The 19,927-nt window shown below is 43.6% G+C and overlaps 2 protein-coding genes across 2 annotated transcripts in view; one reads left to right on the top strand and one right to left on the bottom strand.

Annotated features, from left to right (window-relative positions):
* The window catches only part of LOC143427769 (uncharacterized), a 33,313-nt gene extending 23,674 nt beyond the window's left edge, over window positions 1-9,639 (bottom strand). The window contains exon 1 of the mRNA XM_076902211.1: window positions 9,478-9,639. The gene's annotated coding sequence lies outside the window, so the exon portion shown is untranslated. The remainder of the gene's footprint in view (window positions 1-9,477) is intronic.
* LOC143427753 (midasin) overlaps window positions 1-19,927 on the top strand; it is a 70,103-nt gene that overhangs the window by 34,511 nt on the left and 15,665 nt on the right. The window contains exons 12-14 of the mRNA XM_076902186.1: window positions 16,726-16,873; window positions 17,614-17,843; window positions 18,215-18,426. Of these exons, the coding sequence (XP_076758301.1) occupies window positions 16,726-16,873; window positions 17,614-17,843; window positions 18,215-18,426 (590 nt within the window). The remainder of the gene's footprint in view (window positions 1-16,725; window positions 16,874-17,613; window positions 17,844-18,214; window positions 18,427-19,927) is intronic.

The following is a 19,927-nucleotide window of genomic DNA, read 5'->3' as shown; positions in this document are numbered from 1 at the left end:
AGGAAACGAGTAGCGTGGATAGACAAATGGGGAAACAAGTAGTACAGATAGACAGATAAGTGGACAAGCAGTACAAAGTAGATAGATGTGGGAATAAGTGGTAGAGATATACGTATTTAGAAGCGATTAGTATAGATTATAAACGAGTAGTAAATGTAAATAAATTAGAAGACCAATATCGACAAACTTTCTCCTTTTTCTTCTGTCTCATAGAATAAAAAGAAGTTTATATGTTCCTTGACGTTTGTTCATTATTTATGAGTTAAATCTGAAATTCTCTCTGACTTTTACAACTTCCGGTTATTCTATTTTGTATATACATATTTGCTAAATTTGTGCCATTTAAATTCCTCTTCGTTGCCAACCGCTGAAAAAAGCTAGGAAAATGTGTTTTTCTTTTTCCTCGTTTCTTTTTTCTGAACTGCAACCCCCGTTCGTGCGTTGTCTAGCGGGACCCTTTGACGAGGAAATTGACGAAGGATTAACTTAACGCTTCTTTCGCGTGTTAATCGCGAAGGATCCCCCTGGTCCACCCCTTCGTTTGAGAGGCTCAGGCTGCACCCATGGCGTTAATTATTTTTCTCGCGGCCTGCTACGCTCGCTTCAAATTAGCAGCGAGGCAACCACTTTGCCATCACGGTTTTCAACCCTCTCCCGTCATCTCTCTCTCTCTCTCTCTCTCTCTCTCTCTGCGTCAACTTTTTCTCCACCCCGTCCAACTACCTCGTGAATGTATTCGTTTTTAAAGTCGAAAGTCTGCTCGCACGGTTTTAACATTTTCCAACTACGAATGTGTTCCTGTAGCCCGGATTTAATTAGAAACAACCTGAAATTAGTTGACTCTGATAGCGGAACACCCCCTTTTTCTGTTTCCGCTGTTTCGAACAACTGAACAGAGCAGGGTAGTTTCTTGGAGGGTTTTAGTTCTTTAAACTAGTCAGCCCAACATTCGACACGAATCTATTCTCCAAGATAGATCCCTCTTCTATTTCTCAACTATTCGAAATCCACACCCCTTCTTTAATTATATTTATCATGGCGTTTGAATAATTTCGTTTACTCTGTTAGAAATAAAAAGAGAGAACAAGAGAGAGCAAAACGTCGCGACGTTCTCCAAGATAGATCCCTCTTCTATTTCTCTACTATTCGAAAGTGACACCCTTTCTTTAATTATATTTATTATCAGTCCGTGTTTCAATAATTTCGTCGCTCTCTTAAAAATAAAAAGAGAGAACGAGAGAGTAAAACATCACGACGTTCTCCAAGATAGATCCCTCTTCTATTTCTCGACTATTCGAAACCCACAAGCCCTCTTTAATAATATTTATTATAGCGTTTGGATAATTTGGCTTACTCTTTTAAAAATAAGAAGAAAGAACGAGACAGTAAAACGTCGCGTTCTCCAAGATAGATCCCTCTTCTATTTCTCGAAGTAGCCAATGAGAATCGAATCGAACGGACACGAGGGTGCCATCGGTCACGTAATCGCATGTCAAAGCAATCGTCCGTAGCAATTCCCCGAATGCGATCGAAAGGTGGTGGCGATCTGTCGTTAAACTCGTCTTTTTACGAGGTCGCATCGAGGATAAAGTTCTGGCATACTGTCCCAACGATCCCGTCCGATATGAAACAACCCATCAGGGCTCGCGCGAGTCGTAAAAAGGATCGCGGTTCCTGGTCGCACGTGGCGTTGGATGACTCTTCCTATCCTCGAGTGTGATGTACGACCGCGTGCATTTTGCATTCCACGGCGATTTATTTCGGGAACTCCAGTTTTCATCCCGTGAAACGGATGCAACCAACGATCTTTGTCGTATCAACCGCAAAAATTTGTCGGACGTGTCGCGAATCGTCGCGAGTAATTCATCTTCTCCATCCCCTTCGAATTATTCCTGAGTCAGAGAATGAGAAATGGTTCAGTCTCTGCATAATCGCGAACTTTTGAAGAATTGGACAATTGGAGGTAATCAGTGCCTTATTGGCGACATTTAAATCCCATTCAACGTTTAAACTTTCGATTTGAACGTAATCTTCTTCTTGATTAATTTTTATACCATCGCTTAATTTGATTTTAGAATCGCGATGGAACTGTCGAGTTGTATATAAAAATTGTAAAGAACGAATGGAAACAAGGTAACCGATCTTTACGATACGTTCACGCGTTCGATTTGAAGAGTGGACAGTTTCGTTGTTTTTTATACACTCGACAGATCGCCTCTATATGATTGATACCTAACGTGTCGAGGGGTTGCCGAGCAATTGATGGATAATCTCGAAATGGGTGGGTTTACAACAGGTGTTCAGTAACGTCAGCCGTTCGTTTCAGATACAAATTTCACTGGAACAATCGTTCACATTTTACAGTCCTCGAAAGTTAACTCGCGATCTTATTGTACGATGCACATAAAAAACGAGCCATATTTTCCAAAAAAGACTGTGTAAAATCCCAATAACTGTACACAGACCTCGTTAAACGCACGTTGCGTAAGATTCACTGGAACAATCATTCATATTTTACAGTCCTCGAAAGTTAACTCGCGATCTTATTGTACGATGCACGTAAAAAACGAGCGATATTTTCCAAAAAGACTGTTGAGACACTCGATAAATGTACGCAGACCTCGTTAAACGCACGTTGCGTAAGATTCACTGGAACAATCATTCACATTTTACAGTCCTCGAAAGTTAACTCGCGATCTTATTGTACGATGCACGTAAAAAACAAGCGATATTTTCCAAAAAAACTGTTGGGACACTCGATAACTGTACGCAGACCTCGTTAAACGCACGTTGCGCAGGATCGTCGAGCGGAACAGAATGAAAGGGGCGAGCTGGAAGGCTCGTAGATCTCGCGTCGCGTTAATTCGAAAAGGATGGCCTGGTGCATTTATTAATTAACATCGATTCGGTGTCAAACGCTGGTAAATTAGTTGTCGTTCCTCGCCACACTTTATCTCGCCCGAGGGGGATCCCTGGCCTCTCTAAATTCCCCAGCACCTTTCGCTCGTCCGTTTCTGCGGATTGCATAATGAATTATCGAGCCTGGGTGTCTGTTGTTCCGATGTCCTGGTTTCACGGAACCGTGGGCCGCCTCTGTGCATCCGCGATGATTTAAAGGGTCGACTGTAACGTTTCGCGCGGTGGCTCGAATCGGATCGCTCGGAGGAAGAAGCGCGGTACCAGCTGACGCGTTACAGCGCGCGGTGTTTGACCAGCTTTAAGCCAGATTCACGCGTACAAATATCGTTGCGAATTATATCGATTCGTTCTGCGAAAACAGAACGGATCTTTCTCAACCGCTGACGTGTTTCTCTCTTGTGCGTCGTTACGTTTGCGACGTCCCACGCGCTGTGCGTCATAACGGAGTGACAGCCCACGAGTTGCTGACGCGTTTCTCCATAGATGGTGTTTCAACGATGGCTAAATGTTTTCAACGATTTTTAACGCAGCCAAGTTCAGCGTAGACAAACGCGCGAACGAAATTGCACCGTTTTCGGGCTTCCTACGGAATTACTCGTTTTAATTTTCCACCGTGGCTTAATTCCTCTGGATACCCCTGGCTGGAATTAATTTAATATACTTGTCTCGCGCACCCTTTCTTCAACGCGCTTTTCTTCTCCCCTGCGAGACGGAGCAAAGCGCGTTACACGAAATTTCCCATTCTAATTAGACGGAATTTCGCTTCGACCTCGATGGCATTAATATCGCGGAAGATTGTTATACATAATTTTGCGTTTCAATTAGCTTGAAATCTAGCTTGAGACTCGAGGCGATTTAGCGACTGTTTTAAAGAATTTCTTCAGCGATAGCTTAAGAACGAAGTCTGAACCGTGGGGCAGTGTTACGAGCTCTGACAAAAATTCGCTTGTAGTTATCAGAAAAATTCAATATCAGGATCAGCGGGTGCAATTCTACGTCGAGGCTATTTCTTCGAGAAATTGGGTATGAAAGTGGGTAAGGGACGGGAAAATTCCATGTAGAAATGAAGATCGTGGGACGAAATGAAAAACATCTGGCTGTATAGTATCGCGAATTTAATTTCTCCATTGGAGAGTATTCGAAAAATGTAGAATTGAAATTCACGTGGGACGAAAAACGGAGAAACTGGAAATACCGCTGGCATTTATCGAACGATACGAGAATTTGTGATTCATTTTGAAGGGGTCAGTGGAAAACTGTGATCACCAGAAACAATTATGTCTTTACGCTGGTAGCGTTTCAAGAGCAAACTGCTTAACGAAATTGAACATAATGAAATTCATGGTTAACCGGTGGTCTGCCAGCAGATGCGAATAATAATTCCAGGCAATCTCGCGCGTGTTGCACGCGTGGCTCTCATCGCGATTATCGCACCTGTTACCATTACAATTTGACAGCGGATTGTAACAAACACGTACGTCGTTTCTGCTAATAAAAAACAAATATACGTAGGCGAAAATTTATTTTTCAATATGTGAGATATTTCTGAGGTTCGTTCATTTAAACTACGATTTCGAGTAAAAATGGAAGCAAACACACGAGCACATTTCAATATGCGTCCCAGTAAAACGTTCGAAACATCGCTGGGAGCTGCATAATACCAGTTAATACGAAACGTTATACGCTTTTCGGCTAGAAACCGACAAAACACTATTGACAAACCGTAGAGATGGTCTCTAGATTGATCGTAGCATTTTATAACATTTAAAATGTCCATCGAGCTGGACGTTCTGCAGTTAATGAACTTTTTATCGGTTACCATCGACCATCTGTATCATTTAATTTATACTCCACCGTATGATACGAATTATTGATTCGAATAATTGATTTATTCAAGCGAGGTTACCAATATTAATCGAACGACGGATATTTATATACAGACACATTGATATCCCACTGTAAATTGTATAATTAATTTCTATTTGCTGCAGCAAAATACTGGGTAGTTACCATAATGCAACCTTTTAGAATCAAAAGGGGGACAGTTCCTCGATGAAATATAGAAAAGGTGTACGAAAATCGAAGCCTGATGTTATCAATATTAATCGAACAACGGATATTTAAATACAAACACCTTGATATACCACTGTAAATTATATAATTCGTTTCTATTTGCTACAGCAAAGTACTGAGCAGTTACCATAGTATTAACCTTTTAAAATCAACGTGAAATTGTTCCTCCATGAAATAGACAAAAAGGTGTACGAAAATCGAAGCCTGAAAAGCCTGAAAATTGTCCTACGACAGAATTGCAGGAATTCCGCAATTTGTTCGGAAAAATTCCTCGTCTAATCCAGTTTGACAGACTAGCAGTGACAGGCTGGCTCGATGGGAATCTGGCGCGCGGTCGAAATTGTTCTCGAAGTTGGCTAACGAAATTAGGGGAAAGACACTCTCTGGAATACGTGCACGCGCGGCGCTGGGACCGGAAAAGCCGCGGAACCAGGAAGTCCGCGCGGTTCGTTTCCGTAACGGTTGGCTGCCACGGTTTCGATTCGATTCGAGGAGGCTGCTGCGCCTCCATCGGTGTTTCGAAGCAGAATTCTCGTCTCGTCTTAACGCGGCTCGTTTCCTAGAGCAGAATCCCCTTTCAGAGTCAAAAACATCCTAACCTGAGCGACGATAGAGGAAAAGAAAAACGGGTGACGCTATTTCGCGCCTCCGCGCGCTTTATTCTCGCCCCTTATTGTGAACTCCTCGACAAAGAGGGGGTTTGGCGTGTCTTTTGAGCCACGAAAGCACGTGTACGCGCGATACGCTGGAATTTCGCTTTGAACTTTGCCAGTGTCTCTTTTCACCATTGTATAATTCAATGTTTGAAAGGATCGAACGTAGCTCGCGACTCTGAAAATTCTTCTAAGAACGATTTCTGTTCTCCGTTTAATTTGTCGATGCGAGAACAGAGGTTCCAGGATAAAAGTATCCGCTCGAGTGTCGATATTCGTTTGTTTCCCGTAGCACTTCACCAAATACACTGATTCCAGCTGTTTTATATCTCGCGCTGCACTGTGCACGGTATTGTTGACGTTGCTTCTCGAGGCTCTCTGTAAATTACTTTTCGTACCTTTCCATCCGTTTTTAACGTCTCAGACACTCTAGCAGATCGCTACCACCTATACTAGAGCCCATCTGTAGCTCAACGTTTATTAGTGACTTCGCGACAAAAAGAAAGTCAAAAAATGTATAAAAAAAAATTCTGTTCTTCGACGATCGTCGTAATTTTACGTCGCATCGTCGTTGATCAAGGCAGGCGAACGTTAGGCTGCAGGATAAATTATGCGACACGCGTTCCCGCGAATTAACGGGTGCAGAGCCCCGTTAACGAGCCAACGAAGGCGCCTCGTTACTTTATCCCCGTAGTTCGAGCCTGAAAAGTTATTATTTCACAGGGGGTGGCATTAACGACCGTGAGATGCGAGAGATCGCGGTGAATCGCGCGGCCTAAATCGTTTCTCTCTCTTTTTCCACCCCTTTCTTTCACCCTCTCGACCAGGCTTTCCCCAATTTTTGGTTACGCCAGGCGCGGAAACGCGTGGAAATTCGTGTGAACCGCGATGACGGGCGTGAAATCGTCGGGGTTAATAAAGAGCGAGGGTGGAACGTTCGTTTCACGGCTGTTTGCGTAACAGGATTTTACGATGTCTCGGGGATTGTTATTTTAATTTCGTTTCGCCGCGTTTAAATCGTTGAATGGAATTGGGTGGTTGGTTTTTTTTTAGTGCAAAACGCTTTAGAATCGCGATCACGATTTTCTTTCGCGACAAAAGAGTGGTTAATTGGATAGAAATGGGGATCAACATTCGTAGTCGTACGGTTTGCTGCTTTTTTTTTTTTTTAATGAACGTTACTGGGATGGTTTTATCGTCGATCTTAAAATCGAGAGGGCACGGTAATAGTTAAATGGTATCACCGACGATTTAATTATGCATGGAAAGAGGCAATTTCACGCGGTATTCGTAACCATAGGGAACAAGATCACATTCCTGGGCACTTAAGTGCACCCTAACGCTACTCTTAATGACGTTCCACGTTTATTGGACCCGCAGAGCGTGAAGAATCCCCGTCGTTCCTCCAATTTCGCTGACGTTTGCGTTCGTTCCCTGACTGAACAGATTTTTTTCGCCACAGGTTTCTTAATCAACTCCCTTTATCTTCCAATTACACAGAATCAAACGCGAACATAGACTGCTCCCATCTTTTGAGAATCCACCAATTTCCTTTCTTTTCAAAAATGAGAACTCTTCAAATTTTCTCTTCAAATCTTTTAATTTTTTCTCAAATCTTCATCCCCTTGGGTGAAGAAAGAAATTCAAAAATTCGAAAGCTCTCTTCGAGCTTTCTTTCGAGTACAAATGTCGAAGGAAACGATCGAGGTATCGATAGTCGAGCAAAGTAAAGGGGAGTGTCCGCGATTATTAATTAAGGGTTAATTGTGACGAACGCGTGTGCACTCTCTTAAGCTCTATTTGGGGGTTAATTAGCCCGAAGTGCTCTCGCGATTCAATCGGCGGCAGGCCTGAAAGATTGTTTCAAGGGTTCGCCTGCGTTCCTCCTACGATGACACACTTTCCCAGCCTCGAAATTAATCGGATCGCATTCGCTGGTTGTCGCTTGGAAAAAGAGAAAAAAAAAAAAATAGTTGAAAGAAGTTGAGGAGAAACGAAGGGGAGGAAGAAGAGAAATAGCGTGGATTCGATTGCGTATTCGGACGTTTCTTAAGCTTGGTTAATTCATTTCCCCAAGATTGATGACCCTCTAAGACGAATCGCTCTTGTAGGGTCACTTTTATGGAATCTATAAAACGGGAACTGCGAGAGGGTTGAATTAAACGAGCTCTGATTCCTTCCTTACCTCCTCCCCTCAACTGACTTTTAACTTGATTTCCTGCGTTTCGCTTTGCAATTCAATTTGATAGACGACACTTGTTCATTAATTTTATTTTACTTGTCTGTTAATTCAGACGCGATACTAGTTGGAATTTATTTACTAGCATTTTCCACTCGAATTCCCAAGGTAACGCGTTTTTACTTCTTAAGTGAGAGCCTCCAGGTTCTTACTGGGGTACGTATAAATCTTGTTTCATTCCATCCCCCTCGAGGATCTCTAATCCCTTGTAATCTTAAAAACGAGACACAACATCGTTGATCGATCGCCAGGGAAAATTTCCGTGGCTTTCGCCTCGCGGACCTGTCATCGATCGTCGTTGGGTTTCCGTTTAAAATTCAGTGACTTCCTTTGTCGTTCATCTTATTTCTTGGGGGTAGAAGATTCTTTCAACAGCGCTCGCCCCTCTCGAGTAGTGGAGTGAACTTTTTTACCAGAGACATTTCAATCTCGTTCCCTTTCCTTTCCGCTCTGAAAGGAATTAAATCCGCGTAACCGCATTAAATAATCGAATCGACGAGAGATTAGTTTTTCCAAAATGTTATGGTAACGTCACAATGCGTAGGCTCTGAGCCACCCTTGGACTCGACTTAAAGCAGATGATTATAATCGATGAATCCCCTAACCGGATAAAGAACGGCGATCAATCATAATTTATATTCTCGCAGACTTCAATCAGAGTTAATAAAAGGTATCAACCTAACCCCCTGGAAAAGATCTCATCACGGGGGATTATGAAACAAGCTTTGGCTGACAAAAGAAGCTCGAGGAAAAAAGGAGTGATCAGCTGGTCGCTCCATGAACCACCCACATTTTCATTCTTCCCAGCCAAAGCGTCGATTACAGACGATTATTAAAAACAAAACCAAGATAGAACGCAGTTCTGATCGTAATTAATAAAATGCGATAACTACGACCCCTGAAATATTCCACGCGAGCAAAAAAGGAAAGATCAGCTGGTCGCATTATGGACCACCCACATTCTCATCCTTCTTAACCAAAGCAACGATTACAGACGATTATTAAAAACAAAACCATGATAAAACGCAATTCCAATCGTAATTAATAAAATGCGCTAACTACAACCCCTGAAATATTCCACGCGAGCAAAAAAGAAAAATCAGCTGGTCGCTTCACGAACCACCCACATTCTAATTCTTCTTAACCAAAGCGACGATTACAGACAATTATTTTAAAAAAAACCAATATAAAACTCAGTTCTGATCGTAATTAATATAAAGTGCTCTAACTACAACCCCCGAAATATTCCACGCGAAAAAGGGTTGAAAAACGTTCGTTCCAAAGCAAACTCGATAAAAAAGCTCGATGGAGATAGAGCTAGATAGAAAGAGAAAGGAAAAGCCAATTCAGCCCGTCACTCCTCGATCACTGCGGTCGTGCTAGTGTCACCGGCACACGCGCTAAAAAAAGCCACCCTCCGCGGAGCGAGCGAAAAATCTAATCGTCCCAATTAACCGTACACGGACGCAACGTTAACGAAGACGCGGCTGCTAATAAACCATTAACCCAGATCCCGTCTCTGTTCTAACCAGCGTAGCCAGCTATACCGTCAGCCGTTAGTCCAAGTTCAGTCGCGGGATATATAATCCTCACCCTAAGGTCCAGCCTAAGAGGCAGCCCGTAGCCGCGGGACTCGAATCCAGCCGCTCGCAGCACGCCACCTGCGGTCCTCTCATCCCCTCGTGTCACGTCTCCTTGGGGGGTGTGTCTCCGTGAAAATTCACCATATTTACGTTAATCGTATGTATCACCACCCTCTAGCCTGCCACCGGCACCAGCACGAGCACCGCCACTTTTCGTTCCCACCGCCCACCCGGTGGGCAACGCCACACCACCGGGGCTACCACCACGTTTCTCACTGGCCGAAGAAACCTTCCCTCTGTCCCAGTGCTGGTCGTAACGTGCACCAACGGTGACGCGTGTGCCGCACGTACGTCTTCTGCGCGCGGCCTCTGTGCACGTGAAATTTAACGGGGGTTGCTCGCGCGACGAGGAGAGTCGAGGGAGGAAAGAGCGCAGGATCCGTGTACAGGGTGTCCAGTGGGAACGTCCGCGAGCCCCTGCGATTCTCTCGGCTCGGGGTGCGAGAGAGCACTGAGTTCCAAGTGGATGGAGCCCCTGATACGAGGGTGCACACAGACACAGGGACGCGGCCACGAAACGTCCGCTCGCTCCGGTGGAATCGACGCGCGCGCGTATTTCGAGCGTGTTCTCGGTGTTGTTTCGTATGGGGGTAGGAGAGAGAGAGAGAGAGAGAGAGAGAGAGAGAGAGAGAGAGAGAGAAAGAGAGAGAGAGAGAAGGGTAAGAGGAGTGGGAGAAGGTGAGAAGGAGTCGCGCGAAGGGTGAGAGGGTTGGGTTAACTGAGGGATACCGATGGTTCGTGGAGTGCTACTCGGGGGCCTCGAACTCTGCGACTCGTCCTGCGGGAGAAATTCTGACGCCTCGGATTATCCACGATCCTCTTCGAGATCGACCCTCGCGCTCCTCCACTGACGGCTGCGTTTTTGGGCGAGGCGAGCATTGTTACGTTCGTACGAATGATTTACTGCGCGCGTTTGTATCGTTTTTTATACTGGTACATCTCTGAGAGAAATATCAAATGATGGTTCTGGGAGGTAAAATACGATGAAAATGAAGAGCAACAAATTTTTGGTCGAAGCTTTGTTTCTTTGAAGAGGAACTTCGAGAATTTTTGATGTATGAGTGGCTTAGAAGTAAGAGCCCCTGAATGAAGGCAACGCGAGTGTTCGCGAGCAGTCGTATAGAGTTGCGTCAGGCGTAAGAGTTTTAGCGATCCTTCGATCGCAATTTTGTTGCTCTTCGTTACTGTCTTATCTTAACTTCTCGCGTAATTACTTGAGACTTCATAAGCATACTATTCTAATTAATAACGCGAGTGACTAGCTATTTCTAGAGCGATGCGTTTGAAGTCTTCGTAATACACGTGTTAACCAGACTGCGTACCGTGAAAACGGTTCGTATTCGTGGCTGCATAAACACTTTGCACGTGCAAAATGATTGCATTATCAATTATAATGAACACGCGAGTCGAAAATGAATAGGTTCAATCTCGCAGCCACTCTTTCATTTGCATTCACCTCCCACTATTTCCCCCTCGCGTTTCAAATTAACGCTCATAGTATTTCATTCTGCAAACTGTACAAAAAAGCTGCTCTCATCGCGTTTTAATGAAATCGTACTCGACTCGATGTTTAACGATCACAAACCGTAAGCGATTCGATGGGTTAATATTTTAGCCGCGATGTAGCGTTCAATGGTGATCCGTTGAATCCCAAACGAACACCTCGTTCTCTTCGTTCGTTCACAATAGGATCGAAACGATGGAGGGTGCGGAATATTTTATTCGAGCAACCTCCAACCTTGACTAGAATATTCTGCACCATCCCCTGGTGTCTTTATTAATACCGCGTTTTCGCCCACTGAATAATCGGGAACGTGAACGTTGACCCCGGATACCAACCACCAGCTCCAATAATAAGACGCTCCGGATGCCTGTTCGCCGTGAAAAATCCCTCGTGCCTGCACCGTTAATTTTTCACGCAGCCTCGAGTTTAAGACGAATATTTCGAGCCCCGAATTCCGTCTCTAATTCACTCCTCGCCACCTTCCACCCTGTTCGAGGCAATCAGAGTTCCAGGGAAAGTATCACCTGTCCCACCCACGAGCGGAAATGACACCTCGACGTCTGATAAAGATCGATTCCGCTGACGATTACGTACCGCATTACGAATAGTATGCATATTCATTCAAAATTATAGAATTTCTTTTTTTTTGCCTTCTGATAAAGATCGATTCCGCTGATGATTGCATAAATCATTACGAATAGTTTGCATAATCATTCAAAGTTGTGGAATTTCTTTTTTTTTTCCGAGAACTTTTCTTTTTTTTTGCCTTCTGATAAAGATCGATAACGCTGACGATTACGTACGTCATTACGAATAGTTTGCATATTCATTTAAGATTGTGGAATTTCTTTTTTTCCTGAGAATTTTTCTTTTTTTTTTTTTTTTGCTTTTTTACGATTATACAGGAGGATGAAAGTTTGTGTCATTGCATATTAAAAAGTGGGGGTACGCAAAGTAGCTGCGCGTTACTGGAATAGAAATCGATCGGTCCCGACAGTTTTCATCTCCCGTTTCACCTGCGATTTCGAATTGAAATCAGACTCGTCGATGCTCCAAAGATCCGACTGTCCACGATCGTCGATGCTCGACGAGAAAAGCAACGGAGAAGCGAGGTTTAAATCCGTTTCACGGTTCTAGCGAGCCGGAGAACAGTTGCGCGAGTTAGAGTTTTGCTTGAGTTAGGCTTGTTTGCAGTCGCGCGAGGAAGTTATCAAAAGTTTGGGCTAACGTTATGGTTTCGCGTAAGTGTCGGACTGTGCTGGTTTTCTTCGACGGTTTCGCGCCCAGGAGCGCTGGTAACTTGGCGCTAATTTCAATTCCTCTTACGTTATTAATAAAATCGACAAACGCAGCAGAGAATTTCAACCGCGCGCCAAGATCGCGGCCAGAAACTGGAACGTGTTAATAGCTCCTTCAAATTTACCCATCGAAATTCATTCCAAGTTTCCACCGTTAATTACTTTCGAACTGGCCGCGCTGTCGGATTGCTAAACATTTATTTCCACCGGATGCATCGAAGTCAACAGGCTTTCGCTTCAAGATGGCCGACTGTCGTCGTTCGAGGACGCTCGAGAATTAATTCTGTTAAATCCATTCGCTGATACATACCCAGGCAATAAACGAAACACGGTGCCTGTCGTTCCTCCTCGCGTTTCGTCGACTCGCCACTCAACCCCGCGATTTCACCCTCCCGATTAATTCCTGTTAGCCTGCAGAGGGATTACAAAGCGCCATTTGCATTCTTCCACCCTGTTCCTCAAGCCTATCGACTTTCAATGTTTAACGAGGTAATCTCCCCGCGTTAATAATTAGAAGAACCCCCTTTCGCCCTTTCGCCCCCTCTGGCTTGCGTAAACGGATTTAAAAATCTATTTAAATTCAATCGTCTTAATATTCATGTTATTCGAATACAAAGATCGATCGACACGATTCCACTGTTCTTTCGATGGATTAAATATTGCGCGCACTATCTCTTGGTCCAACGTGTTCCGTATCTTAACCGGAAATACATTTTGGTTGCTCGATAGGGACTTAAACTGAACTGGACCAAACTTTCCAGACAACTGCGCATCGCGATAAGAATAGTATCGATATACTTCCCTATCGATTTCGTAAAGCTGAGAATAACTTCGACTCCAACGAGTCGAAGAAAGATCCAAGACTTTCTGTACCTCTTCTCGAGGAAATTAATGTTTGTATTTGTCGCAGTCGCGCGAGATTAATCGTGTCGTACATTCGAAACGACTTCGAGCTCGCGTGAAACGAAGATTCGATGAGTAACACGCGAAATCGACGAGTCGTCGTGGGTAATAACCCCGCGCGATTTAACAAGATATTTTTACGAGATGCGAGATCCTGCGAGGGTGGAATTACGCGCCACCCCTTCGCCACACGGCCACCACCCCGTCGATTGATTTTCCACGGCACTGCGGAGGCAGCGTCTCTTTTTGTCTGTGGCTCGGTGACAACATCGTTTCTTAATTCGTTCCGAGTCGAAGGATTCGCGATTATCCCAACGTTTATCCACCGCGTCTCACGGTTGTTAATTTTACTGGATCTTCATCCGGTTGGTGTCCAACGAGCGACCCCCTCGAACGGGGGTGGAATCTGTTTCAAGCGATCTCGACGTTTCTTATTCTCCTCTGTCCAATTTCTTTTACGACGTGAACACTGATTTTTGATTACGTACGATGTGAGAATTATGAAGATGTGACTGGGAATGATTGATCGTACCATCAGTCGTCTCTCTAATTTGATATTTTTCTAGTTTAATTACAGTTTAATTTGGATAACTTGAAGCGTTGATTGTCCTCGAAATGTCGAATCCTCGTCAGCAGAAAGAGAATAGAAGATCGAACCTTGTCTAGCTTTGAAAAGTCTGCTGAAGTTCTTTTTGGTGGGAAAATTCGAGGCGTCGATTCAACTGGAAGACTAATTTTTGATTACGTACGATGCTAGATTTGCGATGATGTGACTGGGAATGATTGATCGTATCATCAGTCGTTTCTTTAATTTGATATTTTTTTAGTTTAATTACAGTTTAGTTTGGATAACTTGAAGCGTTGATTGTCCTGGAAATGTCGAATCCTCGTCAGCAGAAAGAGAATAGAAGATCGAACCTTGTCTAGCTTTGAAAAGTCCGCTGAAGTTCTTTTTGGTGGGAAAATTCGGGGCGTCGATTCAACTGGCGGGCAAATTATGGTCAGCAAGAGCCGGTGCGACAATATTTCGCTCCCTTTCAGTCCTCGCACCGGTAAGATTGAAAGGCAGCCACGTCCTCGTTAAATCTTAAAAGGCCTCTGAATGCCTGGCTCAAGGAAACGAGATAAAGAATTCGCCATTTAAAAAAAAGGAAGAAAAAAATAAAGAAAACCAGTCGAAACGAGACAGAAGTCGATGTCATCCCCTATTGTGGTCGTTAAAAAAAGAAAGAAAACCGCCTCGTTAACGACACTGGATAACTCGTACCTTCAAATACGCATCGCTGTGTCTTAATCGTTAATTAATCCCCCTAATGAGCCCCTTATCGTAATCCGCGGTTCGAATGGCTGGGAATAAATTATTTTCGACGGATCTCTGAGCTCTTCGCCTGGCGCAGGGGCGAGGGGGGACGTTAATACCGTTCACGAGGACGATCCTCGTGGAAATCGAAGTTCCACAAGTTCCATTTGTACCTTTCAACCGTGCCACGATACCAACAGCACTGTTTACTTTGTCCCTCGACGCGTGATTTCTGATTCATAGCTCGATCCCCGACGGGACCTGGCGGAGTTGGAACTTTCGCGGATGGAAATACCATCGAAAGCAATTTTCGTAAAATCTCCGAACTCTGCCCAAAAAAAAAAAAGAATACAGTCTCGCAGGACACGCTTGCTGAATGACAAATAAGGTTGCCTCCCTCTAACGCGAATAATTTTGTCCACGACTCGTATCTATCGAAATATTCTGAGGACCCAGAGATGCTTCCTTTTCCTGCTCGAGAAACGGAGAAAGGACGCACGAATCGTATCTGAGCGTGCTCGAACGCGTAAATGTGCGAGTTATTGTTCCACAAATCGACTGAGGATCGTGGACGAGAGAAAGAGGGTTGGATATAGAGCGTGGGACGCGAGATGTTGCTTTTAGGGTGTGGAAAGGGGTGTTCCTCGGTGTTATCCTTGGTTGGGCGAATCAAAGTGATTGATGCATCTCCGTCGACCCTGTCCTCGGTGGTATGGATTTTCCAGCGTCCATCTTTGCCGGAGGAATCACCCCTTTCGCCCACATAACAAGCCTGATCGCGTGATGTCCTTATTAGAGGGGTACGGTTAGCTCTGTCGTGCAGGGACGCGAGATTCGCAATCGTCGCGTTTCTTTAAGAAGCAACGAGAGATCTTCTGCATTTTTTATTAAATACAAACGCAGCGTGGAAAAGAAATACACGTACTTTTGTAGAAATGAAATATTTAAGATGAGGGAGAGAGAAAAAAAGATCGCAGTTTAACGAAAAATGTTGGTGGAGCCAGAAACATCCTTTTGGTTCTGGAATTATTTGTAATTTTGCCTCTCAGCAGTATTTCAGGACGCGATTCTCCTTTATATTTCTCGATACTCGCACCCCCCTCTTCATCCCTGCCGCCCACCCTGATTCTTTCATTTGCATTTCGCTGGTCCGTTTATTCGCGTAGGAAAGTTGTCGTCTCCCACCAACCCCTGTCTCTCTGCTCTACCCTTCTTTTTCCTCTCTTTTCTACCATCCCCTATTCTACTTGTTTACCCCGTTTTCAGTGGACACGAGAGAAATGTGTACAAGGGAAACAACATTAGAAGTTAAAATGCGCGGCGCCCCGCTTTCTGTCCGGACGGTCGCCCCTAACGACAATTTACGCTGGTTAATTAAAATTTATCGCCCCCCCCTTTCGCCTCCTCTTTCACGTTTCTCTTTTTTCTGCCTCTCTGTCTCGAAATATTTCAGCGAAATTCTCGCCTAGAACCGCTGGACAAACGCAGCGAAACTTTCGTAGTTACCTCGCATTTTAAAGGGTTGATCGTAGAAGAAAAAAAAAAAGAAAGAGTTGACGAAGTTTGGGATTTTAAAAACAGAAACTCTTTTTCTTTCTCCGTTTAATGTTGTCTCGCGTTGCAAAGGGTTAATTACGGATAAAAAGAATAATAGGGTAATAATAACAATAGAATAATTAAGGATAAAAGGAATAATAGTTATTTACGGATAAAAGAAATAATAGAATAATAATAATAATAGGATAATTAAGGATAAAAGGAAATTTCTATGCTTCCATATTTTGTTCGATTTTTGTGCCAAGTAATTTTCAAAGAGCATCGACGATGGGAAAATGATCGATCTGATGGAGAAGGTTTCGCGTGACCAAGGGTAGTATCGTTAACGGGGGATGCGAATCGACCAATTCCTTTGTCAGTCGCGGACGAGTGGCCAGGCGAAAACGAAGAAGACAATTATCGAGTGGAGGCGACGCTTAAGTGGAAGCGGAGAAAATTAATGAAGCCGGCCCAGGAACCTTTTTCAATTTGTGGATAGTGCAGGGGAGAACTGTTTCAACTTAAGTGTCCTGCCCTCGAAACCTGTACCAACGCATCGAATGTGCACGTTGCATTAACTCATTTTCGATGCTCCGCGAAACGGGGACCAAAATGGTGGTTCGAAAGAAACTAACTCTCGCTGTATTTTTATTCCAGACTGATTACAATCGACATTTGGAAGAATTATTGGAACGCGTGGAAGCATTGTTAACTGGGATTGTTAAGAAGAATCTGACAGAGAAGAACTTAGACGCGATCGTCCATTTCCATGCTCTTCTGGAGAACGTTCGACGCGTGTCTGAAGGTACATTTTAAGTCCTTGCAAACTTACTAATATATTATTCGATCTTTAATATATAATTTGAATAAAATGTAGAAATTCTACTAATTAGAAATATCCCTCGCGTTCTTACGAAAAAGCTCAAGCACAGCTGATAAAAGGTAAATTTGTATTCTCGTTACGTATTCTCGAGGACCTCGCGAGGATCTAAGTTTCTCCCTCAGTTCGTAACTTTTCAGTGGTATGTACAGCGTCTCTAAACGCTGTGGCATCATGAATTACTAGTTGCGTTTTACTTCGCGAATAATACTTCGTTCGACGATTTATCGCGTCTAAATTGTATCTTAACTAGGCTAGCTAATATTTTGCGCAAGTTGTTTAATTCTTCCATCTGGATCCTTCGATGCGACTTGCGCAAAATATTAGCCAGGCTAGTAAGAAAGGAAATACTGATTCGATTGGGATGACTTGTTTAATTCTTTTATCTGGATCCTTTGATGCAAGTTATTCCAATCGAATCAATATTTCCTTCTTTATCGTAGCTTGTCGCGCAATTTGATGTACTTTAAACGTTTGGCTTGGCAATCCCCTTTAAGCTGCCCTTATAGCCTCTTTATCTTAAATGCGCGCGTATATTAAACCCCCTAACAGAGGGGGTGGGAATGGAAATAAAAAAAGGTACGGCTCTCTCTTCTCTCGTTTTTCCGCGAGCCGTTCCCAGCGACACAATGTTCTCGGTTTACGAATCCTTTATTCGAATCCAGGGGACGATAAAACAATGGGGACGAGCATGTCGACGGAGACGAAGCTGTTTCTACGTAAAACCGAGGAATTATCGAAGCTGGTGTCGACTATGAGAGCGTCAGGATCTCCCTGCGAATCGGAGCTGCGAGAGATCGAGAGAAAACTGGCTGATCTATCGATCGCCGTTGGAAGGGACAAATGTCTGAACGCTGGTGGAAAATTCGAGTGGGTCGACAGTGTGTTGGTGAAGGTGAGCGACCGCTTTATATTTCATTTTAACAATATTACTGCTCGAGCGGATCGTTAAAGTATATTGTCTGGTTTAAGAGAACCAGGGGCGATGAGCAAATCTGCTGGATTTTATGCAGATCCATATTTTTCTAACGAATAGATATGCTTATCTTCTTAAAGAATACTGTTCTTCTTCTTTTTTCAGATAAAACACGTTACTTTTGCTTTTTATAGTACAGAGATGATTAAACTTAATAATAATTATTGGGTCGTGTTGAATGAATGGTAGATTCGATGGTTTTCATTAAAAATTACTTTATTTCTATATAGTACATGCATGTGTTGAAATATTTAGTTGATTCGACTACTGAATCTCGTATCCATTTCCAGTGTCTGCAAAATGGTACGTGGTTACTACTGGATCAAGTGAATCTCTGCAGTCCAGCGATTCTGGACCGATTGAACGAATTGCTGGAACCGAACGGCGCTCTGAGGATTGGTGAAAGGGGCGTCGATCAAGAAGGAAATGTATTCACCGTCAAGGCTCACGAAAACTTTCGACTGTTCCTCACAATGGATCCTCGCCACGGAGAAATATCCAGGTAAGCGGTGGACATTCCAAATGTGCTCCACATTTTCTGTGCCAAAAACTAATACCATTACTTAGAATTGCCACAGTTTAATCAGAAGCATACAATCAGTTCGAAGTTACTTTATCGTAGATCGCCAAGTTCCGCATTCGTTTTTATCGACTGCAACACACACTAAATGAAAGTGGTTCGCGTACTACTTAAATCTAATGCGTAGTCCTTAGCATGATATCATTTTGCTGAGATAGATCTCAGCAAAATGTTATCAAGTACCCAGGTCCACCAACGAGGAGGTGACTACGCAGGGACCCAGCCCTATGGCCCTAATCCCATCCACCCACCATTACATCCATGCGTTCTCGGTACAGAAGGTACCGAGGACTGACTCTACTCGCGAACTTAAAACCGGAATCCATAATACATTCTCCAAAATCTAACATAGACTTTAGAGATTGCAGTATGGACTTTACGAGAGGGATGACGAGAAATGCCATTGTCTTACCAGAAGTGAAGTCTTTAAAGTGACTCTAATAACACTTCAGAAAAATTTCAGTGTTTCGCAAAAGGGAATACGATACGATAATCTAAATTCTATTCTATTGCAAAAAAAAATGGGTACTAAGAAAATGAAACTTAAATTGAGAAATGAAGCTAAGTTGAAGATAAAATAGATAAATTTCGCGACGCGACCGGAACGAACAAGTACCAATGAATCTGCGTTACAATCTCGCGAGAGCATTCTACCCGATGGTTCGACACTATCCACTAGGTGAACCATACCCGACGCGAGTCGCGAGCAAGTTATGCCACGTCTTACGTTGAAACAATCGAAACCACGCTCTCCCCAATGGTGAATGCGGGTACCATCAAGAATTCAGCGAGACTTAGCAGTAGGACGCATTGCCCAACGACAAGAACGAACTTCGCAGACCGCCCCAAGTCGTCTTACAGCAGGTCGAAGACCCCAGCGACACGGGGTAGGAGCTACTCGGAACGAACCCGCGTGAGCGCGTCCAATGTGCTAAGCCTATACCCAAGTCGAGTACCCAACGGGCGTACCAATCGACAAGGGCTGCGAAATCTCAATGGGCACCGAAAACCACATCAGTTTGATTGAGTCTCGTCTGTTTCACTGCGTGGCGATGGAAGACGGAATCACGAACGAATAAAGAAAAAAAGAGAAAAGAAAAATGAAAACTACGTGAAGCGATTCCACGTAGCAGAAACTAAGAATGCTCAAGGGAGTATGTAACGCATTTTCATCGGTACAGACTAAACGCGAACCGATTTATGAGAGAACGATTTGTTCTACTTTGATAGATAAGCGGTAACGGATTGGGGAAGTGACTATTTCTCGCTTTGGATAAGAAAATGTATTCCTTTACAATTTTATTATAAAGGAGAAGAAGGTAATAGGGGTATTACATACATATAATTACATACATATAAAATATACGAAACATATTAAAATATCAATAATTAAAATCCCTCGGCGCTCCAACGGCGATCCAAC

The sequence above is a fragment of the Xylocopa sonorina genome, chromosome 9 (assembly GCF_050948175.1).
Source record: "Xylocopa sonorina isolate GNS202 chromosome 9, iyXylSono1_principal, whole genome shotgun sequence".
In the NCBI taxonomy this organism is placed as follows: domain Eukaryota; kingdom Metazoa; phylum Arthropoda; class Insecta; order Hymenoptera; family Apidae; genus Xylocopa; species Xylocopa sonorina.
The sequence above is the reverse complement of the archived record's forward strand: the minus strand, read 5'-3'. Positions and strand labels throughout refer to the sequence as shown.